General features: G+C 41.8%; 1 protein-coding gene and 1 long non-coding RNA gene across 3 annotated transcripts in view; one reads left to right on the forward strand and one right to left on the reverse strand.

Moving 5' to 3' along the window:
• The window catches only part of LCP1 (lymphocyte cytosolic protein 1), a 60817-nt gene that overhangs the window by 2873 nt on the left and 32343 nt on the right, over positions 1-25601 (forward strand). Inside the window, exon 1 of one of the 2 annotated variants that reach the window (XM_039484867.1) lies at positions 19467-19623. The exons of the other annotated variant lie outside the window; for it this stretch is intronic. Coding sequence (XP_039340801.1) covers positions 19482-19623 — 142 coding nt within the window. The 5' untranslated portion in view covers positions 19467-19481. Of the gene's footprint in view, positions 1-19466; positions 19624-25601 lie in introns of those variants that run through there. 2 annotated transcript variants of the gene reach the window in all.
• On the reverse strand, positions 1367-16729 carry LOC120370367. Its single transcript, XR_005583716.1, has 4 exons — positions 16715-16729; positions 12215-12217; positions 3020-3114; positions 1367-1748 (listed from the first exon to the last, which is right to left on the reverse strand). It is a non-coding gene; the product is annotated as an uncharacterized LOC120370367 (long non-coding RNA).

The raw sequence follows: 25601 nt of genomic DNA on the forward strand, positions 1-25601 counted from the left end.
ACGGGTATGGCTACACTGGAGCTGGGTGGTATAATTTCCAGCCTGAGTAGACATACCTGCACTAACTAGTTCTGATTGAGACAGCACACTAAAAATAGAATAGCTGCGAGTGGTTGGATGTGTACCTTCTGATGCCATCCAAGACCGTAAGTACATACTCGGGTAGCTAGCCCCTTCTGCCACTCATGCTGCCATGGCCACGCTTCTCTGTATAGCATGCTAGCTGAATCAGATCTAGTGTGGGTATGTCTACATGAGCTGGAAATTACACCTCCAGCTCCAGTGTAGACCTACCATTTAGGATGGAAATTTTGGCTGCATTGACATCACTGGCAAAACTCCCATTAGGTTCCAAATGGCAAGGATTTCACCCTTAGTGTTTATGTGAGTAAAGTTAAGCTTATGCCTAAGTGTTTGTAGGATCAGGGCCTATGTTTTGCATTTCAGCATATAAAGCAGGGACAAGAGCAGTCTTAAAAAACACAAACTTGCTGAGTTTGAAGTTAGTAGAATGTACTGTAATTGTGACACACGGATACAATACTGTAAGCACATTTGTGAAAATGCACAAATTTATGACAACATCATGAGCCTGCTTGGGGACTTTAATTCCCTAAATTCTTCAATATTCAGCACAAGGAAGAAATCTGCTGTTGCTTCTTCAATATTGTGCTTGTAGGGGCAAATCCAGCTCCCTCCTCTATAGCCACAGAAGTCCCCTAAGTAATGAAACTGGTGCAATTCTGCTGTGTAAAAATGGAAAAGCCGGGGGCAGTATAGCCCGTGCACACTCCAAGAGGCAGTGGGAGTGGCTGGGCTGTCATCAAGGGGTCACAGAGTAGATCTGCAGTCTGTACTTGAGGATTCCCCTCCTGCTTGTCATCTTGGTCAGCTTCTCATGCCGGGCACTGGGATTTGGGTTTGATCCTTAATGTTTGAAGAACATGAATTTCTTCTGCAATAATATTAGTGGGTGGAGGACAAGTTGTTAATACATTTGATTGCTCTTTTGGAATGCAGTGACTTCTGTTTTTGATGATTATCTGTTGTGAACCTTTTTATACATTTTTTAAAAAAAATGGCTTTTTTTAACCATCTGTGACAAACTTTCCCTAAATATGATTAATTTTATCTCTAGCTTTACATTGCTTTGCTTTTGTTCCTTTTAGCCACCGAAGCTTTAATATTTAATCTTTCTTTCCTGCTGTGATATATTATTGCCAGAGCAAGGTGATTATGCTTTGAATGTATGTCCTCGACAAAAACAATGAGGAGTTCGGTGGCACCTGAAAGACTAACAGATTTATTTATTTGTACAAACATACAAACATAATATGCTAGCAGTTCTTAAGCAGAAGTCTCAGATGAAATTACTGTCTAAATTGATATACCTAAGAAACAGATTCTACATTTTATGGTTGTGAAATAATACATGAGAACATCCTTTAATGTATGTGAATATAAGTCTCCAAAAGATTAGCTACAATAGGATGCCAGCAAGTTCTTTTTGTAATGCTTATGGGGAGAACTGAAGCACAATATCTCAGTGCATCTTGTAGACCAGTGCTTTCTTGAATGTAGGAGAAGATAAATCATTTAAACTCCACATATTTTCTGACTATACAACCTCAGCTCTATTGTTTATATTTGGAATCTTTAAATCTCCTGGGTGTGTTTCATCAAAGTTTTTAAGTTCCAAGCTTTTGTAATTCTCTGCTGTTTGTACACAGTCTTCAATCACTGATGTTCTGTTTAAAAAAAAAATCTGTGAGATTTTTATTATGAAATGTATATAATAAAATATTGAAAATTTAACTTGATGTTAGTAGTTTAGACTTGACAATGTATTTTCCCTTTCCCTCTCCCATTTCATACATTTGTTGGCTATATACCAGCAGGTCTCCTGGCTGACCTTTGCCCTCAGATTTTTTTGATTATATACTTGAGCCAAGATTTTGAAAAGTCATTTGTAATGTTGGGTACCTTGGTTTGGGGGTACAAATTAAAGGGGCCCTGATTTCCATGAAGTGCTGAGCACTGTCCCCTCTTAAGACAAGGCTCTATTTAAGGTGTCAGACATGCAAAAACTAAGGGTATGTCTACATTGCGATTAAAAACCTTTAGCTGGCCCATGCTAGCGGACTCAGGCTCAAGGGGCTTGGGTTAAGGGGCTGTTTAATTGTGGTATAGACATGTGGGCTTGGGCTGCAGCCTAAGCTCTGGGACCTTCCCACCTTGCAAGGTCCCAGAGCCCATGCTTCAGCCTGAGCCTGAATGTCTATACTGCAGTTAAACAGCCCCTTAATCCAAGCCCCACAGGTCCAAGTCATAGAATCATAGATTATTAGGGTTGGAAGGGACCTTAGGAGATCATCTAGTCCAACCCCCTACTCAAAGCAGGACCAATCCCCTGACAGATTTTTGCCCCAGATCCCTAAATGGCCCCCTCAAGGATTGAACTCACAACCCTAGGTTTAGTAGGCCAATGCTCAAACCACTGAGCTATACATGAAAGGGTTAGTACTGTTATACAAGGCACCAATGAGAACTCATCTGAAATACACCTCTACCTTCTGCCCTTAAAGCCTGTGAGTCTATAAGCTGTGCTTTGTGTTGCACAGACACTGATGGAGATCAGGGCCCCATCGTGCAGCACATGGCAGAGAACCTGACTGAGATCAGCAGCCCCATTCTGCTGGGCAGTGCACAGACAGAGAGGGACAGTCCTTGCCCCAAACAGATCACAATCCAAGTAGACAATGGGGAGGAGGAAAACAGAGAGGGGCTGTGAATTCCCCCAGGTCACCAAGCAGGTCAGGGACAGAGCCAGGAACAGACCCCGGTAATGCCAGAGCCCCATCACCCGCAGCTTGGAAAGGTCCCCAGACCCCATTGTATTAGGCTGCAGGAAGAGGTGGTTTGTCCATGGATGCACAGGCTCTCTTGGCAGGCAGCTCAGCGGCAGTCCCTGCAGGTGGCAGAGGTCAGCCGCAGATTTTTAGTAGCAGAGTAAACATACCCTTATGCATGCATCCTCACTAGTCACTGTTGAAGATCTTGGACTCTAGTTTCTGGGATTATCTGAACTCCATTCATTGTTCTATAGGGTTAAACCTGTCCAAGAAGAACATTATTGGACTCTATTACATTTTACAGGTTACAGTGAGATCATATATGTATACAAAGTCAATCAGAACTGTAGTTCTGTGCACACAAGCAGTTAGAAATGCTAATGGGGATGAGAGAAGATATAATAAAGGCTTCTTTTAACCTATAAATTAAAATGAACAACGAATTTAAATATTTTTAAAAATACTTAAACTTCCCTCAAAATCTATGTTTATTTTAAAATGGTCTGATTGTCTTTTCTCAGCCAAACTTCTCTTCCACTAACTTGGACTTTGATTATTGGGCAGAAGTGTGATGTTACCTAAGATATATCACTTTAGGAAAAAGGAGAATAATTCCTAGAACCAAAAATTTTTCCAGAAAGGAGCAGTTCGAGCAGATATGGGGCTCCCTGCAATACCGCTTAATTGGCCTGTGCAACTAAAAGGTCCAAACATCAGTGAGAAATCTTCTACCCTACTCCTCAACTAGCCCAAACTCCTTTGCCCTGCTAACTGGTGAGGTTAAGTCTCACTGAAGTGCAGTGACGACTTTGGATGTGTTTGAAACTGATATGAATGGGAGAAGGTTTCCTGTTAAGTAGGCGAGGAGAGAACCTGCTATGTGCCCAAGCCAGGCAGAGATACATTATGGAGATGTCTGTATTCAAGGGATTCAAGTTGTTACGACCACTGCACTCTCAGTCAGCACAAAGCAGCTTATGCCCCTCTGTCATAGGTCTCACCCCCACTTAGAGCTGTTGGGTTCCAAAATGGGGACCTGCATGGACTCCTCTAAACTAAAATCCTAGTTTAGATCTGGTAAAAGCTGCCACCACCCAATAATGTACGTGTATTGGGACACAGTCCTTCCCCAAAATCCTTGGGGATCCCAAGAGCCCCAAATCCATGGAGTTCTTACACCTAGGAGAAGTAAACCATTCCCCCCTGCTTCCTCCCCCCTCCCTTTTCCTAGGAGTGATACCGGGATTCAACTACAGAGGGATGCCTTCCTCCTCCCCTTTCCCTGAGAATTCACCCAAGGAAAGATCAACCAAGTCCTTAACAGAAAAGATTTATTAAAGAATAAAAAAAAAGTAAACTCTCTCTGTAATACCAAGATGGAACAATACACAGGGTCTAAACTTATCACTCTCTGGAGAGAATTCCCCCTCCCTTCTTTCTCAGTAAAAGCAATAACAGTACAGAATTAAAGAAATTCTATAGCAAAACACACAATTGCAAATACAGAAATGACAATATAAAAAATACTAGTTCCCTTTCTAATACTCACTAGCTTGAATAGAAGAAATTATTGCAGAACTCTGAGAGGACTTGATTAAGATGTCTGGACTCCTTTAATTCCAACGAGCGAGTCACTCAAAACAAAGAATACAGGAAAAAAAAACTTCCCTCCACAGGGATTTTAAATTATCTTGTCCCTGATTGGTCCTCTGGTCGGGTGTTCACAGGTACTGCTTGTTAACCCTTTACAGGTAAAAAACAAATCTTAACCCTTAACTAACTGTTTATGACACCCTCATTATATGAAACTCGAGCATAGGAGTAAACATCACGCTAGCAGTGCAATCTATCCTTGGTGAGATGGGGTCTCAGAATCCCCGGGCCTCCTTTTTTTTTTTTTTTTAATTTTGTTCTCAGAAACAGGTAAACTGTTTTGGCTAAAACTTTGTAGGAAGATTCACTGTGAGCAGACACTCAGCATGGAAAATTTTAGCTTGAATGGCTGGCTGTATTTTGGCAAAGTTAAAAGTTACAGAAAATAAGATCTTATAATGGGAAGTGTAGGTTAACCTTAACCACAGGCAGTCTATCTGCTCTGCCTATAATAAGTAATTAACTGAATTTCCAAAGTGTGCACATGCTTTAAGCAGAGTAACTGAATGATAGACTACACTTGGATCACGTATTGGTTACTGAAATACAGCCACCTCTGACATGACACATGGCCACTGTTCAGCAGGAGAGGAAGTGAAGAATACAGTATCCAGATAAAACTTCAGAGGTAGGCAGAATTGCCAAAACTACAATTTGGCCAGGACACCAAGGTTAACTATAATGACATCAGTTTTACGTATGAGGTACAAGAAAGAGTCTCCCAGTTGTGACTGAAAGATGGCACCTCCAACAGCAGAGTGCCCCTGAACGGCATGCTAGGACTTGGCTGCAACACTGAGGGAAAAAGTGTTGGGTTCCTGGGACCACTGCAGCCCAACAATGGGATCCCAGTCAATTTCTTCCCTTTCCAATAGCTGTTCAGGGATAACTGTCATGGTCCGAGCTGAGGGGAGAAAGGGACCAGGACTAGTACAGAGTTTCTTGGGCAGGGGATGTGAGAGCTTTGCCTGACTGCTGTAATTTGATTATCCAATGATTCTGCATGGGAGTAATGATTTCCTCATATACAGCAGCGTATTTTGTGCACTCCACAGAAAAAGGAGGGTGTGAGGAGTGCAAACCAGAGGCAGACTGTTTGGGTAACCAATGGGGACCCAGTTCTTGGAGGAGGTAAGGGGCTGCCCAAATCTAGTAAAGGGATTTGTTTCTGGGGCATGGGGGCAGGCGAGAACCTAAAGTGTTAGGACAGCAGCTTTGTGTATGTGGGGGGGAGTGTCAGCGTTGAGGGGAATGGGAACCTGAGGGGTTGAGGGTGTGCAGAATTTGGCACAGCTTCCCCCATTCTACTCCTCTCCCCATTAGCCCCATCCCCTTTTTGGGACATGCCCCTTTTCATCTTCCTATTGATCTCTTCCCCATTATCAGTCCTTGCTCACTCTGAGCCCTCCTAGGTGACCCCCACACGTCCCTGACAGCTGCCCACTCCTCTTTCTCCTAGCTCAGGGCTGACTTGGCACCAGCAGGGGAGCAGATTGATGATGCAGAGGTGCTGCCTGGCTGTATCAAACCTTGAGTCACAGCATCCTCTGGCAGCTGGGAGGTAAATGTGTGAATGTCACTTGAGATGTGGGACATTTACAGCCCTCAGACACTTATGGACTGTTTTTCAGGTGAGTTGTTCATCCACATTTCCAGCTGATGACAATGAGAGCTGTGAATGCTCAATAACTCTGAAAGTCAGGTATGGTATTTCATGCTGGGAACTCAGAAAAGGAGACACCCAGAGTCAATGGTCACTTTTGAAAGTTTGGCTACCAAGGGCAAATCCTGGTGATCACTGAAGCCAATGAGGAGTTTGGCCAGAGACTTATATCGGAGGGTGCTGAGAGAGTTGGCTGATGTGATTGCAGAACCATTGGTCGTTATATTTGAAAACTTGTGGTGATCAGGGGAGGTCCCAGACAATTGGAAAAAGGCAAATATAGTGCCCAGCTTTAAAAAAGGGAAGAAGGAGAATCCGTGGAACTGCAGACCGGTCAGCCTCACCTCAGATCCTGGAAAAATCATGGAGCAGGTCCTGAAGGAATTCATTTTGAAGCACTTGGAGGAGAGGAAGGTGATCAGGAACAGTCAACATGGATTCACCAAGGGCAAGTCATGCCTGACCAACCTGATTGTCTTCTATGATGAGATAACTGGATCTGTGGATATGGGGAACGCAGTGGATGTGATATATCTTGACTTTAGCAAAGCTTTTGATATGGTCTCCCACAGTATTCTTGCCAGCAAGTTAAAAAAGTATGTATTGGATGAATGGACTATAAGGTGGATAGAAAGTTAGCTAGGTTGTAGAGTTCAACGGGTAGTGATCAACAGCTCGATGTCTAGCTGGCAGACGGTATCAAGAGGAATGCCCCAGGGGTCAGTCCTGGGACCAGTTTTGTTCAACATCTTCATTAATGATCTGGATGATGTGATGGATTGCACCCTCAGCAAGTTCATGGATGGCACTAAACTGGGGGGAGAGGTAGATATGCTTGAGGGTAGAGATAAGGTCGAGAGTGACCTAGACAAATTGGAGGATTGGGCCAAAAGAAATCTGACGAGGTTCAACAAGGAAGAAAGAATCCTATACACTGCCAGAAGCTGGGGACCGACTGGCTGATATGAGTCAACAGTGTGCCCTTGTTGCCAAGAAGGCTAATGGCATATTGGGCTGCATTAGTAGGGGCATTGCCAGCAAACTGAGGGAAGTGATTTTTCTGTTTGGCACTGATGAGGCCACATCTGGAGTATTGCGTCCAGTTTTGGGCCCCCGCTACAGAAAGGATGTGGACAAATTGAAGAGAATCCAGTGGAGGGCAACAAAAATTATTAGGGGGCTGGGGCACATGAATTATGAGGAGAGGCTGAGGCTGAGGGAAACGGGCTTATTTAGTCTGCAGAAGAGAAGAGTGAGGGAGGATTTGATAGCAGCCTTCAACTACCTGAAGAGGGGTTCCAAAGAGGATGGAGCCAGGGTGTTCTCAGTGGTGGCAGATGACAGAACAAGGAGAAATGGTCTCAAGTTGCAGTGGGGGAGGTCTAGGTTGGATATTAGGAAAAACTATTTCACTAGGAGTGTGGTGAAGCACTGGAATGGGTTACCTAGGGAGGTGTTGGAATCTCCATCCTTAGAGGTTTTTAAGGCCCGGCTTGACAGATCCCTGGCTGGGATGATTTAGTTGGGGTTGGTCCTGCTTTGAGTAGGGGGTTGGACTAGATGACCTCCTGAGGTCTCTTCTAACCCTAATCTTCTATGATTCTATGACTTCAATAAAATCAGAGTGCAAGTCTGAATCCTTCGTTTTATACAATTACTATGTAGAATTATATAAAAAAATTAACTAGTCAAAGATGTGTGTTCAAAAGTTCACTCATTATTCATGATGGTTTTTATACCTTTTCAGTTATGATAAACATTTAGGGATCCAGGCCCAGATCCACAAAGATACTTAGGTGCCTGAACCCCAGACTTCGGTTCTGAATTTTAGGCTCCATTGTGATCCACAAAAATTCCTGCTCTGCTGTCACTTAACTCTGTAGGCACATAAGTTTTCAGGGTTGAAGTTCTCTAGGTGTCTAAACCTCTTGACAAGCACACTGCTGCTGCCTCCCTCTACCCATTGTATGTTTTTACCACATAAGCTCCAATGTGTTCCACAAACTGTGGAAAGATAGGCATCTGTATGTCTATCTTGCCTGCGGGGCCTGATCTGGTAGGCATGCTCAGAGGCTGCCTGCTAAATCAGGTCCTGTTCAACACCTCACTGTAGGTGGTGCTGCCCACCGTATAACCTTTAGCCCAGTGGTTAGGACACTCAGGATATAAGAAATGTAGGTTCCATTTCCCACTCTGTCTTAGCGGGAGAAAGGATTTGAACAGGGGTTTCCCACACTTCTCTGAGGAGTGTCTAACCACTGAGCTATGGGATATTCAACAACTCCCAACAGCTATGGGATATTAGTTGTTGGGCCACAGAGAGAGCGTGAGAGTGACTCTGTGTCCTGGTGGAGATGCCAGGTCAAATCCCCTGGCTCCCAGGACTCTTCAGTTATTTATAAAAAGTGGAATAGCTTCAACAGAAGAGACTGAGGGAGTCTGAATATCCTATAGCTCAGAGGCTGGAGCACTCTCGTGAGAGGCATAGGAGATCCCTGATCTTATCCTTTCTCCCCTTCAGGGAGAGGAGGAAATTGAATAGGGGTCTCCTATCTCCCAAGTGAGTGTTTTATCACTGGGCTAAACTTCTAAAAGGAATAGCAGCTCCTCCTCCTCCAGCCATTGTGTGTGGAAAGAAGCAGGTGCCTAACTCTTTCTCATCAGAAACCACTTATCACCTAAGCCAGTGTTTCTCAACCTTTTTGATATCAGGGACCGGCTTGCTGCCTCCCTAAACTGTGTCAGGGAGATCTCAGGGACAGGGACCAGTCCACGGCCTGTTCGTTGAGAAACATTGACCTAAGCCTCCTGATTCCAGGAGTGAATCTGGTTGTAGATCATTAGTGGAGATAAGCACCTATCTCCATGAGAGGGGATGGCCTTAGGATACCCCCTTTTCTTTGGCATCTCTCATTAGCTAGCATGCTGGCTCTTGTGGATCTCATTCTTGGATGCTGTCTCTCACCATTTATTGTACAGGGAGCCTAGATGCCTAACTTTGTGGATCATCAGTGTTGTTACTGTGATTTTCTAGGTGACTAAAAGTTAGGCATTGCAGTGCCTAAGTCCCTTTGTGATTCAGGCCACAGTATGGAAGTGTGGTCTTGTACACAAGAGCACAGAACCAGGAGAGGACTCCTGTATCCTGCTATTGGCTCTGCCACCAACTCACTGTGAGAGCTTGAATACAAGGCCATAGTTAAGTTTTTAGGGTGTGTGGCAATAGGCCACTCCCTTCCCTACCAACTTCCCCCTCTGCTGTTTCTCTTTTATAGATTCTCTTCTCCCAGTGCTGTTTTTTCAAACAGCTTACTTTGTTTTTATAAACTTTCTGAATTACTGAGCCACTAGAGTCAGTGAGTAAACCATTCTTTAACCAGTGGTGTCTTTGCTAATCCTCATTTATTTCCAGGCCAGGTGACCAAGGCAGGGGAGGCCAGTATCAGCATTCTGGTAAACAGTTGCTGAAAGAAAATGTTGCGCAGTAGCACTTTCTCACTCCGCCTCCATGACTCTCTCTCCTCCAACTCTCCACTTCCTGTCCCCCGACTTCTTTCCAAACTCTGTGGCTACCTCATACACTGCGGAAGCTCTATCATACCAGCTATGTTTAAACAAAATTCCCCCAGTGATGGCAGTGCTTACAGCAGGGAGTTTTACTTGAAACTGGGTGGGAAAATATGACTCCAAAAATGCAAATTATTATGACTGGTTTATCTTGAATTATGTTGCACAAAAAATATTGTTATTTGCCATTTCCCTCAAAGCATTGTGTGCAGATCTCGGAAAACATGACAGTTGCACAAGAGAGGGTTATACAAGGGTATGCTCAAACAGGGAGTGAAGCAGGAAGGAAAAAGAGGAGGAAGGAAGAAACTCAATTAAGCATATTAAATATTTTCTTGTCAATAGTGTTTTCTTAAACATTGGAAAATCTGAGTATGTAAGTTAAAGCTGCCTGGGCAGACCGTGCTTACTCATTGGATTCCATAGATCTCACTGATGTTACCAGAATATTTTGTTTTGATGATTTCTCTAATTCATTCATCACATGCTGTTGTTGGACTTGAAGACCTAATATTCTCCATCTCTAATTTGTATGGGACAGATCCTTCAGTCCTAACTCAGGTCCAAGTCCTGATTATCTTACTCCTGCAAATAGTCCAAGTATCTTCAAATGGGAATAACTGCATGGGTAAAGTAAGCAAGATTTGGCCTTCAGTCCATACACAGCTAAAACTCCGACTGCAGTCTAAGGAGGTTTTGCCTAAGTAAGGACTGCAGGATTTGACTCGATACTATGATTGTGTTCAACCCATACTTATTTTAACAATAGAAAACAAAATTCCACTGTGATTTATATTACCGTATTGTATATGTCAATTGTTTGAGTTCCCCTATGTTCTTTTGGTATTATCTCAGGATAGTGATGAATACAGAATCTTGATTCAGACTTGTCTGTCTTTTAGATAGTTTTAGTGCTTATTGCTCTTTTTCAAGAATAGGGCTAGGGTTTATTGGGAAAGCTTTTGAGAGCCATCATTCTCATTTTAACATTTGAAAACACATGGGGTCTCTTTGTCTCATTTCTCCCCAGCGTGCATTGGCCCTAGCTGCAGAGAATGTAAAGCAGCCTCTTATGATATTGGAAAGATCACTAGGAAAGAGAGTGTGTTCTGATTGTTCTGTCCATATTCATTGGATCAGAACATATGCTGCAGAGTGTCTAGCAGCACTGAATGTAACCAATTTCTGGTTACTGTACAGTTTGGCACAACTTACAGGATCAGTGACAAACGTGATGTAATAATTATACAGTGAGCACAACAAAATTAATAGGTGCATTGACAGTGTTATGGTAAGAGATATACACCAAGCACCACATTTCTAACAAGCCCCAAAACAGCAAGGCCAGGTAGAGCACAGTACACCACAATACATTGCCGGTGAGTGTGCTCAGCGCTGGTGCAAGGAGCCAAGTGTGCACGTTCATGAGTGATATACTAAGTGTGGTGGCTTTATGCCAATGTAACATGCTTCGGCCAAAGTTTGCGGTGCAAACATGGCCTCGATAAGGCATTTAACCAACAAGATTAAAAAAAATCCTACTCTAATTCCTGCAAACATAGTTTGATCTCAGTAAATCAAGTTGGGTTCCTTCTTTCTAGTGCATCACCAGTAATAAAGGTTCTGCAGGCCAAATTAGGTCTTCATCATGCTGTCAACGGCACCAGTACAAACTGGTGCCTTCCGTGCTAGGTTACCTGTTGGTGATGCATAAGAAGGAATAGAATCCAGTTCCCACTTTTAGCTGTGTTAGCTCTGTGGGACTAACAGAAGTAAACATTATTTTTTGTCACTGAGGTCAGCAGGTATGACTCAATACACACTGGGTGGGGGCTTGATCTGTCAGGTAAGATGATAGCATTTTTACACAGTCATTTTTCAGGGTAGAGCTGAATTGAATGGGGATTGCTAGCCCAAACCATTCAGACATTCCCTGCTATGGTCCTTATATTTCAGTCCTGCAGGATATTTCAGTAAAGTTATTAGCTTCATTTCTTTACCAACTCCATCCCTCACCCCCCGTCTCATATCAATCTATATTTGTCTGTCCTTCTGTAGCATCTCTTTCAGTCAGTGCCAGCGTTAGGCATAAACAGGCTAAACAATTGCTTAGGGCCCTGACCAGTTCCAGAGGCCCCCCTTTCTTAGTATGTGTTGTGTGTGAAAGGGGCCAAAATATCTTTGCATAGGGCCCCCAAAGGGCAGCACCGCTTTGGCTTTCAGTCTAACACTAAGGCGCACAATCAGCACTGTGACAACTGTCATTGCTTTTTTTGCTGGAAAAAAATGGAGCCCATGACCTTCAAAACAACTATTGATATGTTGAGAATAACACTTCTGTATTTCATCCAGTCCTTCACTTTTGGAGTTTACTATCCCAATTCCGTGCAAAGATTTTTATGTGCTGTGGAAGGGTAGCAAGTTCCTCATGGGGAAGGCCTAGTTCCTGTCCTCACAGGGAACTGATAGCAATTTTTACAGTCTCCTATCTGCAAAATGCTACAAAACTGCAGAGCTGTATGAGCTATGGGCCAGAATGGAGAAGACAAGTGCTGGGGCATTCTTGGCAGGGTAATTCAGAGATAAGCAGGGAGCAAGGCTGGGTGCTGCAAAGAGAAGTAGGAAGGAGAAGAGGGTTGGAAGAGGCCACATGACTGGGTAAGGGCAGGTAGACAGAGAATGAGGGGAAGAGTCAGAAAAGGGTAGTTGGAGAAAGTGGAAATGGAAAGAGATTAAAAGGAAGTAAGGTGAAATAAAAAGAAGCCATGGAAAGAGGGAGAGAATGCATTATATGAAAGAGAGGGACATGTGGGAATAAGAGAGAGAAAAAAGTGAATAGCAGAAACTGAAAGACAGAGGAAGAGACACAGGGATATAATTTTCAAAAAAGCTGAGTGAAGGAAGTGAAAAGAATAAATTAAGAGAAAAATGAACAGAGATTGGCAAGTTAAAATGTTAACATTTTAAAGCCAAAATGTGACAAAGTACACCAATTATTTTAGTTTGCAAGTGTGTATATGTACAAACACAATTACACATTCACGTGTGTGCAATTTTCTGAGTGAAATCCAAAAGAAAAACAAATTAAATTGCTGTTTATTAGGGCTGCCAAGCGATTAAAAAATTAATCATGATTAATCGCACAATTAAAAAAATTAATCACAATTGCACTGTTAAACGATAATAGAATATTATTTATATAAATATTTTTGGATGTTTTCCACATTTTCAAATATATTGATTTCAGTTACAACACAGAATACAAAATGTGCAGTGCTCCCTTTCTATTTATTTTTATTATAAATATTTGCACTGTAAAAATAAAAGAAATAGCATTTTTCAATTTACTTAATATAAGTACTGTAGTGCAATCTCTTTATCATGAAAGTTGCACTTACAAATGTAGAATTATGAACAAAAAATTACCTTCACAAATAAAACTTTAGAGCCTACAAGTCCACTCAGCCCTACTTCTTGTTCAGCCAATCGCTCAGACAAACAAGTTTGGTTACATTTGCAGGAGATATAATGCTGCCTGTTTCTTGTTTACAGTGTCACCTGAAAGTGAGAACAGGCATTCGCATGGCACGGTTGTAGCTTTCTCCAATTTGTCCACATTTTTCCTGAAATGTGGTGTGCAGACTGGACACAATACTCCAGTTGAGGCCTAATCAGAGTGGAGTAGAGCAGAAGAATTACTTCTCGGGTCTTGCTTACAACATTCCTGCTAATACATCCCAGAATCTGCTTTTTTTGCAAAAGTGTTACACTGTTAATTCATATTTAGCTTGTGATCCACTATAATCCCCAGATCCATTTCCGCAGTTCTCCTTCCTAGGCAGTCATTTCCCATTTTGCATGTGTGCAACTGATTGTTCCTTCCTAAGTGGAGTACTTGGTATTTGTCCTTATTTAATTTCATCCTATTTACTTCAGATCATTTATCCAGTTTGTCCAGATCATTTTGAACTATAATCCTATCCTCCAAAGCACTTGCAACCCCTCGCAGCTTGTTATCATCCTCAAACTTTGTAAGTGTACTCTCTATGCCATTATCTAAATCACTGGTGAAGATATTGAACAGAACTGGACCCAGAACTGATCCCTGCAGGACCCCACTCATTATGCCCTTCCAGCATGACTGTGAACCACTGATAACTGCTTTCTAGGAATGGTTTTCCAACTAGTTATGCACCGACCTTATAGTAGCTCCATCTAGGTTGCATTTCCCTAGTTTGTTTGAGAAATGGTCATGCAAGATAGTATCAAAAGCTTTACTAAAGTCAAGAGATACATGTCTGCTGCTTCCCTCCTATCCACAAGGCATGTTACCCTGTCAAAGAAAGCTATCAGGTTGGTTTGACATGATTTGTTCTTGACAAATCCATGCTGTTACTTATCACCTTATTAGCTTCTAGATGTTTGCAAATTGATCACTTAATTATTTGCTCCATTATCTTCCCAGGTACAGAAGTTAAGCCAACTAGTCTGTAATTCCCCAGATTGTCCTTATTTCCCTTTTTATAGGTTTTTTTTAGTCTTTAGCCACTTGAGCCACTGAGGTCACATTTTCATCTTTTCCCCGTAGTAATGAGAGTTTGAAACTTACTATTAAAAAAATGAAATCTGAGATTCTTACATAATCACTTGTCTCCAGGAGCTCAGGCTTTAAGAGATATACCAGTTTTCATGAGCCTTGTGATAAAATCAAGAGTCTTGGCATCGCTATAAAACTGTTTGTGAACCACTAGTATAACTCATGCCCTTTTGAAAATATTCGTGCATTCAGCATAAAACTCTATTTGAGACACAGTATGATCCAGCAAGATTACATTTTTTCCCCCATTACAGCCAAAATAAGCACTTCTGTATTTCACAACCACTATTTTACCTTAGCTGTGTAAGTAGAGTGCCAAGAGGCTAGTTGTCTAACAAAAAAAGATACACCACAGCTGTTCTATTTCACTTAATAGTAGGCAGAAACTGGCCTACTTCCACCTAGCTGTACCTAAGAGGGGCTCATATTGTATCAGTCATATTTAACCAGAACTCTCTATTGCAACCAGTGCAGGGATCTGCTTAATAACAGGTGGCAGAATATGTCATATTAAGTCTAAGTCCTATTGACTTGCAATGAGATTTAGGTGCCTAAGTGCCCACATTACTTTTGAAAATGGGACTGAGGCACCTAAATTGCTAGTTGCTTTTGAAAATTGTATCCACTGACTTCAATGGGAGCAGCAGCAGGCTCTCACTGAATAAGGTACTGATTCAATTCCCACTGAACTAATAGAGACACCCCTCTCCCCTTCACCCTGTTAAGATTGGGGATGAGAGGGCAGGCTGGAAGCTCCGTGCCTTCAGGTAGCCAACAGGAACTCCTGCACTGGGGGCCAGATTCACTTTAATCTGAATTTGGGATAGTTGGCAAAACTGTAGTTGCCACACACACATCAGGGGTAAGCAAGGAGAGTTTGAAAATCAACAAACACACCAAAACCACAACATCATCTTTACTAAAACCAACCACTTAATGAGTTGTAGGCCAATCTCATGAGTTACTGGGTTCTGACTCAATATTTGAACTTTTAAGATTGGTAATACTGTAGAAGGAAGCTGCTTTTATACCCAACCCCCTCCTCATCCGGTCTTGCTAGTACACTGGACTCTGCTCACTGGGTCCCAGGGAGATTGGCTGGGCGGAAGCTCACAGCCCCAGTTTGACCCTCAGCACTGAAGGGGGAGAGGAGTTCCAGCCCATTCCGGCACTGGAACTCTAGTCCGAGGCCCTAAACAAAGGGAGCAGCCTGGGTTTTTGTGCCAAACTACTGCCACAACACTACTTCCTCCAGCTCATCATCTACATCCCCTGTGCCACCGATTTGTCTAGTTCCAGAAAAAATCTGGAACAGGATCATACTGTCTCCAAAGACTTCCCCCACCAATCTTCAATGGCTAGTATGCCCTCTTACAAAAATGAACAGGGCATGAACCCTGGGAAAAGGGAAAGATTGCTAAAGGACATAGTGAGAGACAAAAGTCCCAGATCTGTCAGGTCAAGGTTGAGTTGAGGGAGAGGATGAGAAGTTCCAACTCAATGCAGCATGCAAGAGGATGCCAATGCAGGGATTCTGAGTTGGAATGGCCTTATCTGATTGACAGGCACAGAAGAGTGGTGGTGTATTGGGCAGATAGGTGGGGGACAATGTCAGTGCTGAGAGGTTAGACATGAAAAGGCACCGTCCGAGGAGCTGTGTTAATTAATTAGCTTGAAAGAGGGATGTAAGTAGCAAAATTTGCAGATGATATAAAGTTATTTATTTTAGTCAGAACTAGAGAGGACTGGGAGGAGCTTCAGAGACACCTAAACAAGAATGAATGGATGGTAGATGGATGGGCTACATGATGGCTAATGAAGCTCGGTGTTGTTAAATACAAAGTAATGAATACGGGAGGGAAGATAATTAGTTACTCCTACACTTTAGAAGGTTCTCAGTTGACTATCAACTCAGGTAAGGGATCTGGGTGTCACTATAGACAGTCAATGAAAATCTCTGCTTAATGCAGAGCTGTGGTAAAAACAAAACAAACAAAAACACACTGAACAAGATGTTGAGATGCATCGGGAATTGGATGAAGAATACCAAAAATATTATAATGTCATAATCTAAATTCCCTCATCTAGAATACTGTCAATAGAACTGACCAGCCCTGGGTTTGAGAATGGGGACATTGGACTCTCTGTTTGTGTACCTGTGCAGTGGCCCAGTACAATAAGGTTCTAGTTTTGTCCCATAACTAGTACTAATAAGTAGCATGCTGCATTCATAGCACATGAAACGAGATGGTGTTCTGAGCATAGGGTTGGGCATTCTGCATTCTAATCCCAGCTCTAGCACTATGTGGCTTTGAATGAGTCCCTTAACTTCTCTGCTTCATGTTCCCTATTTGGAATATGGGGATAGTAATACTTATATACTTGCAGCGCTGGTGTATGGCCACATTTCCAGCACTGTTGGGAGTGATGCATTATGGGCAGCTATCCCAGCATTCAAGTGGCCACAACATGCTTTTCAAAAAGGGGGGGAGGGGGGGAGTAGTGTGAGGGAGGGGGGGGGAAGAGAGAGATTTTTGGAGCCAACACTGTGTGTTTAGCTTCCTGACTTGAAAAATCAGAACATTTTTCCCCCCTTAGTCTTAACTCTTAATTGCAAACAGCCTGCAGGCAAATGACTCCCGCTGTTTCCCTGCCTGCCTCTCATTTGATTGTTTACAGCCAGGTACAGATGATCACAGCAAACAGGAGCTCTGTTTGTTTTTAGATAGCAGCAGGCGTAACGGAGGAGCTCCACAGAGCTGTTCACAACAGGGAGGAGGATCTCATTTGATTGTTCACAGATTGATCACAGCAAACAGGAGCTGATAAGCAGCTCCGGAAAAAAGGGAGCTCGGAGGTCAACAAAAACAAAGAGAGGCTGCATAACAAAACAAAGGTAATTAGTTAAAAGCATTGGGGATATCTCTTATTCCCTGGAGGCCAATAAAAGCGCTGGTGTGTATCCACTTGATGAGCAGCGCTGGGATCACCAGCTGATACGCTACACCCCAACCCTGGCCAGGGACAGCCAGCGCTGCAGCCAGGGAGTTGCAGCGCTGGATGTGCCTTGCAGGTGTGGACGGTTACTAATTGCAGCGCTGGAAAGCCTCTACCAGTGCTGCAACTTGCAAGTGTAGCCAAGCCCTGGATTAATGAGGATTAATTCATGTCTGTAAAGCACTTTAAAAATGAAAAACACTATATAAATGCTAAGCAAAATCAGGTATTATATACAGTGAAACCTGCCTTCAGCAGCCACTTCTTCTTCGGCATCTCCACTACTGGAGGTTTGCAACTCATTTTAGCCCATGCTGTATGATTCTCTGCTCATTTCTTTTTGGCTATAGCCAAGATACCACATTATCCATCCATGATCTTCTTTTTCTGTTTCGTTTTCTTCTGTCATTAACTTTCCCTTCCAGTGCTTGTAAATATGCATTGGCTGATGAACATCACAAAATGTGCCCTGCAAATTGAATCTTTCTTTTTCATAAAATCTCTGTTTGCTGAGTTCCAGTCATTTCTAATACTTTTTTTGATGATTACACAACCACATTAGGGACCAGCAGAAATCTGTTGCTTATCAGGTAATCTACTCATAACAGTTGAGCAGAATTCATAGAATCATAGGACTGGAAGGGACCTCAAGAGCTCATCTAGTCCAGTCCCCTGCACTCATTGCAGGACTAAGTATTATCTAGACCATTGCTGACAGGGGTTTGTCAAACCTGCTGTTAAAAATCCCCAGTGATGGAGATTCCACAACCTCCCATGGCAATTTATTTCAGTGCTTAACCACCCTGACAGCTAGGAAGTTTTTCCTAATGTCCAGCCTAAACCTCCCTTGCTGCAATTTAAGCCCATTGCTTCTTGTCCTATCCTCAGAGGTTAAGAAGAACAATTTTTCTTCCTCCTCCTTGTAACAACCTTTTATGTACTTGAAAACTGTTATCATGTCCCCTCTCAGTCTTCTCTTCTCCAGACTGAACAAACCCCATTTTTTTCAGTCTTCCCTCACAGGTCATGTTTTCTAGACCTTTAATCATTTTTGTTGTTCTTCTCTGGACTTTCTCCAGTTTGTCCACATCTTTCCTGAAATGTGACGCCCAGAACTGGACACAATACTCCTGTTGAGGCCTAATCAGCGTGAAGTAGAGCGGAAAAATTGCTTCTCATGTCTTGCTTACAATACGCCTGCTAATACATCCCAGAGTGATGTTTGCTTTTTTTTGCAACAGTGTTACACTGTTGACTCATATGTAGCTTATGGTCCACTATGACCCCTAGATCCCTTTCTACAGTACGCCTTCCTAGGCAGTCATTTCCCACGAATTGGGGTGGTCTCCTAAAACAGGAGGTTGCCTACTGTGGAGAGAATGCCTGTGCAAGTTTCACTGTAATACCACACCGTTATATGATAATATCCACCCGCAGATGGCTGTATTTGCATCAGTGATGGGATCTTAAGCAGGGGGTTATAGGGTTCCAAAGCACTCTACATCTTCAGGTGTAGAGTGGTCCAGTTAGTCAGTCTGTCCGATGAATGGTGCTTTATTTGTTTTTGATGAAGGGTCTTTTTTCCTCCCCAGCAGTAACCTTACTGAACTTAAAACAGTAAGAAAAACTGCTCAAAAGAATCAAAAGAGAAAGGGTGAAATCCCACCCCCATGGACGTTAATGGGAGTTTTGCCATTGACTTCCATGGGGCCAGGATTTCACCCCAAGTTCCCATAGTATTGAAGAGTCATTTTTACATACCAAGAGCCTGATTTTCAGTTACTTAAGGCCCCTATACAGCACTCTGACAGTGTAGAGGTGGATTAAAGTAGGTGTAAATTACATTCACACCCACTTTAAAGCACCATTTACATTGAGCCTTAGTGTGACTGTGACCTGAAACTGTAATTGTTCAATTTAGAAAGAGAAGAGGCATAAATAGTGTGTGTGTGTATATATATAGATAGATAGGAGAGAAAGAGAGAGAGAGAGGGAGAGAAAGAGAGAGATGCTTTTAAGAGACATAAAGAGGAAGTGGCAAGAACTCTACATTTCAATGTGACCTGCTCTGTGTGAGTAATCAGGTGATGGGGGAGGGTTGCCCAAAGTAAGTAATATTTCCTTATAAAGACAAAATCTATCTCACTGTCACATGACATTTGATCACTCTAGTCATTTCCTTCATTGGGGTCACATACTGAAGGTTGACAAGTTGCACTTCGGATCAGAAAGGAGGGTTTTCCTAGGCACACTCCAACCAGCTTCTGCTTATTTTTTTACAGCTTTCAAACAAGGTAATTTTACAAAAAATCTTTTCTTTCTGTTTGAGTTGGATCTCACACTGCCTGGTAGTTCGGACCACAGCATTAGATTTCTGGTATGCTTACAGCACCTGTTATTTTTCTGTGCACCCATCCTCAATGTGCACTCTAGCAGTTTAACTGCACAGGAAACCTGTGGTCACCAGGAGCAAGAGCATGGGATCAGCAACAGCATGAATCATTTTCCAGTCTAGTGCAGATTATTTCTATAAACCTTTGGGAGTATATGTAGTGTGTTATTCTGGTATATTGCCATTCGTTCGATTTGTATTGGAGTTATCGGCTGTATTTGATCCATTTGAAAATGTTGGGAGAATAATAGTGGATTGATGTGGTGGGGTAGTTTAATTTTAGTTCCAGTGGTCTGAAAAAGGCTGATATTTTCTAGATGATTGACTTTTTCTGATACGGCTTAAAATTGTTGCTTGTTAGGAAGACATACAAGCTAACCTATTATCTATCTAATTTCACTGTGCTGTCCCTTCCCCGATAATGGGAGCCATATTGGGTTATCAATTTTAAAGCAGAACTTATCACTGATTTCAATAGGGACTACTGCTTAAAAACAGGTGGGATAGCCCCAGAATAAAACTTGGTTTTGAAAAGCCTGAGGCAATGTGCATTTAAGTCAGTCAACGTATTGCCATTGACTTGAATGGGCTTTGATTTAGACTCTAAATTTATTGTGTGTTACAAGTCTCTGGATTCTCCAGGTGGCTTTATCTCTTCTGAGCATTCAGGGAATGCTTGCACAAACAAGGATCTTCCTGCTGATCCTTCCATTCCATAACTTCCATAGACTTTCCTGCCTCCCTCAGCCAGGCAGGTGTGGATTCACCATGCAGTTAATTCAAGGTTCATTAAACATTGGCTGCATAGCATTGTGGAACATTATGTCTCTGGATGAGTTTGATTTCCAAATCATAAACGACATGAGATGTCAGGTTCTAAATACATGACACTAAAATTTCAGGAAAGAATAACAAATATATATATATATTAAATATATAATGATAATCGTTAATGTGAAACACAACTTAATGGCCAAATCCTATAGTCCTTAGTCCTCATTTGGGCAAAAGTCCACTGACATTGAGGGGAGTTTGTCTCAATGCAGGATTTGTGCACTAGCTCCTGCAAACATCAAGTGAAGATCATCTTAAAAACAAATTACAAATGAGGCTGCTTCTTTAGAATGCAGATGGATTGCTGACAAATGGAGTTTTGATCATTTTGGTGAAATCTCAGGGCCACGTGTGTAGAGGGGACCCTCCATACACACATTTCTCCCTCCTTATGCTGAAGGGGTGGATCAGACCTCCATGGTGTCTGAAAGTAGAGAATGAGTGGAAGGGGAGGGCAGGGAAAGACCCAGGCAGTCTCCCCCTGCATCGAGTAGAAACAGAAAACCCCCTTCTTATTGGAAAATCCCATTAAGAGCTGGCACTAGCAGCATGAGCCATTTGGGAAATTCCTGATAGCACAGCTAGGTATTTCTGCATAAGAGCGTGATTTGGCTGATAGAAAGTTCTGGTCTCTCTTGATAATAGTGTCAAAATGTATTTACTATAATCACAGAAGTTGAAGTAAATGATAATACATTCTTCCCCACCTCAGAAAAAATCATATAGTCAGTTTTTAATCAGAAGCCTCCATTGAAATAAAAAGAGTTCTGCCTAAACATGGATGATGTAATATGGCTCTAGAATTTGTAAGATATTTTTCAAAAGTAACTGACTGTAAGCATATGCAGAATGGCATTCACTGAGTATAGTCTCCTCTCTTCTGCCCACAAAATTAGCATGAAACAGCTAGTATTATACCATGTCATTTATTTTTAAGCCCCGGTACTGGTATTAGGGAGATGAGCTTAAAATTCAGTGGCACAATATGGCTCCATGGAAATTATGATGTTAATACAAAGATTTTGATGGAGATCTTGAAGCAATGGTTATCACAAAGATTTTATTAAAATATGTACTTACTTTGGAAAGTGTGTGTATATAGGAAATGGGTGGCGAAACAGGGAGATAAATTAAACGGTGACTTGCCTTCAAAAAAAACAGCTGATTAATTCATCTACTTATCTGTTTTGTACACAGCTGCAGAATCTTGTCAAATTCTGATGATGTTATGCAATATGTTTAGCAAATCAAACCACATTAAGCATACTAAATCCTATCTTATAATACAGTGGGGAGGCGCATCGTTGGTCATTCTGTACTAAACCAGGCCCTTTATGATTAACAAAAAGGAAAATGGGTGCTGAGGATACAGAATAAATTGATGCTGCAGGAAAGAGAAGGGTTTTGATGATGATTTTCATCAGTTAAATTATTGTTATTAAGGATTCTTATTACTAGTAATTACCCATTACTGTGATGATGACTAGCTTGTGGTAGCAACCTAAATATGCTAGGCATTTTCCAAACACAGGAAGACACTGCCCCTGAGGTGAAGAGTGTGCATGCAATCTTAAAGCCGAACACAGATAATTGGTGGGAGGGGAAAAAGGATGAAACACACAAACAGAATAATCATCAGGGTGGTAATGGGCACATGACTTCTTAGACAGGTGTATGTTTGTTGTCATTTTTGTTCTCTTTTTTTCAAAGTTAGACACACTAAACTCCCCTTATCCCACCTTCCCTCCACAATTTAACCTTCCCATCTTTCTCTCATGCTGAATCCCAGATTCAGTTCCAGTGTTTTTAGGCCTCTCCTCCCCAACATTTCACCTCCCTCCCACCATGCAGAGGAGCAGTTCATTTATGAATCAAAGAAACAGGAAAGTGGATGATTTAGTCAGATAATTTCTTGAAGGAATCACAAAAGTAAGTTTTCTTGAGGGAAGGTGCAGAGGCAGTTGTGGGAGAAGCAGACAAACAGGGCACTGGCAGAGTAGAGAGGATGGGTGAGTTGATAAGATACAAAGGGAGGTAGATAAGGAGAGACAGAATTATGTAGGGTCTGAACAGGTTTAGACCAGCAGGCATAAGGAAACTTTAGTTTACTTAGAAAATAGTAACTAACTGGAAGGACCTCCTAAGCAAGGTTGTGGAAGCAAAGACACAGGGACAATTAAATAGAAGTCATTCAAGATCATATAAGAAAGCAGTACACCACAGTCAAACAACAGTAGGATACACAGAGTTTTCTTCCATTTCTAGTATTCTTGGGATAGCTGAATGAGTTTGGGCTATATCATGACCTCAGATTTAAAGCAGAATTCCCCACTGAAAGCAATAAGGAGTTCTGCATAACTGATAGCACAATATGGCCCTTAGTATGTCCCAGGAAGAAATCTACCAGCAGATTTTCATACTGGGGCAAAAAGAAAAAAGGACTGGAGAATATGAGAAAAAAATCCTTCATAAATCCAGTTGGAACACCAAACTCAAATAAATATTAATAGTTTATACATAAAAATATTTTGGCAGCTCTTTGTTTTACCTTCTGAATATATTTTGAAAGTTTAGCTGGTTATGATTATTTTACATGCACCATGTTATTGGTTACATACTAATACGCTTGAAATATATACAGTAATTTTCTTCTATGAATTTATATCAAATAGATTTATTATACTGTACATATTCAGCATACTTTAATTGAGTAAACACTTGGAGGTACATCTAACAACCCACCACCATGTGTAGTGCCACCACATTTTGCAGAACCCCCGGGACTCTACTGCGTAGGGATGGGGGATTGATTGGAGAGAGGCTGTCCCCTGTTTACCTAAGATTTCTTTATCTCTGCACTCAGTAGGTGCTGAACATATAGATTAAGTCTGCTTGCTAATATCCGAAGTGAACTTTGCTGGGAATTCTGCTCATTGCCCTTCTTGGATTCTAAGAAGTGTTGTGTTGGCTTTTCTACAGCAGGAAAAATGTGATGGATTTATTGCACAGAAGGGCAGGGCTAGTGGTTCCACAACCCTGCATAACCACTGGCCAAAAATCCCTGCAGGATTAGTAGCCGCTACAACAGCCCAGTATTGGCTGGGCTGGAGTGTGGGAAGGAGGACTCCATTCCCCTACAACCTCTCTGGAACTCGCTTGCACAAACTCTGTTTACTTAAGCTAGGTCTAGGATGCAAGATTTGGCCTTAAGCACTAATAAGTTATATTGAGAAACAATGTCCTTTCTTGAAAGCTTATGAAATTAAGACTTGTGTAGCACCACCGTGTTGTCTTTCAAGCAGAGATAAATATGTCATTTTACTACAGTCTCTTCAAATTCTCAGATGCAGCATCTTTATCATTCAGCAGCTGTATTGTAGATGGTTATAGCCTTTTTGGGGATGGTATTATCATTTACTGTGAATTGTGAACCCCTTATTCACACTGGGGAGCAGTTACTCACAGAAGTAATCCCATTGACTTCATGAGGGTTGCACAATCTTGCCCTGTAGTTCTATACAAGGCCTTGCCTGGGGGGTCCCAACCTGGTTGAAACCTCTAGGTCAGGGGTAGGCAACCTATGGCACGTGTGCTGAAGATAGCGCGCAAGCTGATTTTCAGTGGCACTCACACTGCCCAGGTCCTGGCCACTGGGCCGGAGGGCTCTGCATTTTAATTTAATTTTAAATGAAGCTTCTTAAACATTTTAAAAACCTTATTTACTTTACATACAACAAGCGTTTAGTTATATATTATAGACTTATAGAAAGAGACCTTCTAAAAACGTTAAAATGTATTATTGGCACACGAAACCTTAAATCAGAGTGAATAAATGAAGACTCGGCACAGCACTTCTGAAAGGTTGCCAACCTCTGCTCTAGGTGCTATCGTAATAGGGATGTTCCGTATTGTTAATGGAGTTGGGCACATTTTGGGCTGTTTGGGATTCAGAATTTAATTCAACATATATGAGAAAATTAGAGTGAAACATTTAACTTTATTGTGTATTTGTAGCTATTTAAATAGGCTGATGGATACACTACAAAGAATATACACCTAGAAAAAGAACATTTTCTTAAATGCAGCATATTCAAAATATATTAGTTGGTCTATACCCTTCAGTGATCTTGGAAGTCATTTTCTTAAGAATTATATTTTAATTTGACATTTTGTTCAGAAAATTGCTGGTGTTTCCTAATACAGTCAACCACAGTGGCCTAAGAAGGAGTACTGCGGAAAGGGATCTCGGGGTCATAGTGGACCACAAGCTAAATATGAGCCAACAGTGTAACACTGTTGCAAGAAAAGCAAGCATCATTCTGGGATGTATTGGCAAGAGTGTTGTAAGCAAGATACGAGAAGTAATTCTTCTGCTCTACTCCACTCTCATAAGGCCTTAGCTGAAGTACTGTGTCCAGTTCTGGGCGCCACATTTCAGGAAAGATGTGGACAAATTGGAGAAAGTCCAGAGAAGAGCAACAAAATCGATTAAAGGTCTAGAAAACGTGACCTGTGAGGGAAGATTGAAAAAACAGGGTTTGTTCAGTCTGGAAGAGAAGACAGAGAGGGGACATGATAACAGTTTTCAAGTACATGAAAGGTTGTTACAAGGAGGAGGGAGAAAATTTGTTCTTCTTAACCTCTGAGAATAGGACAAGAAGCAAAGGGCTTAAATTGCGGCAAGGGAGGTTTAGGTTGGACATTAGGAAATACTTTCTAACTGTCAGGGTGGTTAAGCACTGGTACAAATTACCCAGGGAATTTGTGGAATCTCCATCATTGGAGGTTTTCAAGACCAGGTTAGACAAACACGTCAGGTGTTTATTATTTAGTCCTGCCTTGAATGCAGGGGACTGGACTAGATGATCTATTGAGGTCCCTTCCTGTCCTACATTTTTATGATTCTGTGATGATAAATAACCAGTGAAGGACAAGGTGTTTCAGTGGGTCCTTTCATCTTGGGAGATGTGGGTTCAAATTTTGCCTTAGACTACTATTGAAAAATCATTAAATCACTTAACTAAACTGCCACACAAATAGGAAGGA

Source organism: Mauremys reevesii, linkage group 1 (assembly GCF_016161935.1).
Source record: "Mauremys reevesii isolate NIE-2019 linkage group 1, ASM1616193v1, whole genome shotgun sequence".
NCBI lineage: Eukaryota > Metazoa > Chordata > Testudines > Geoemydidae > Mauremys > Mauremys reevesii.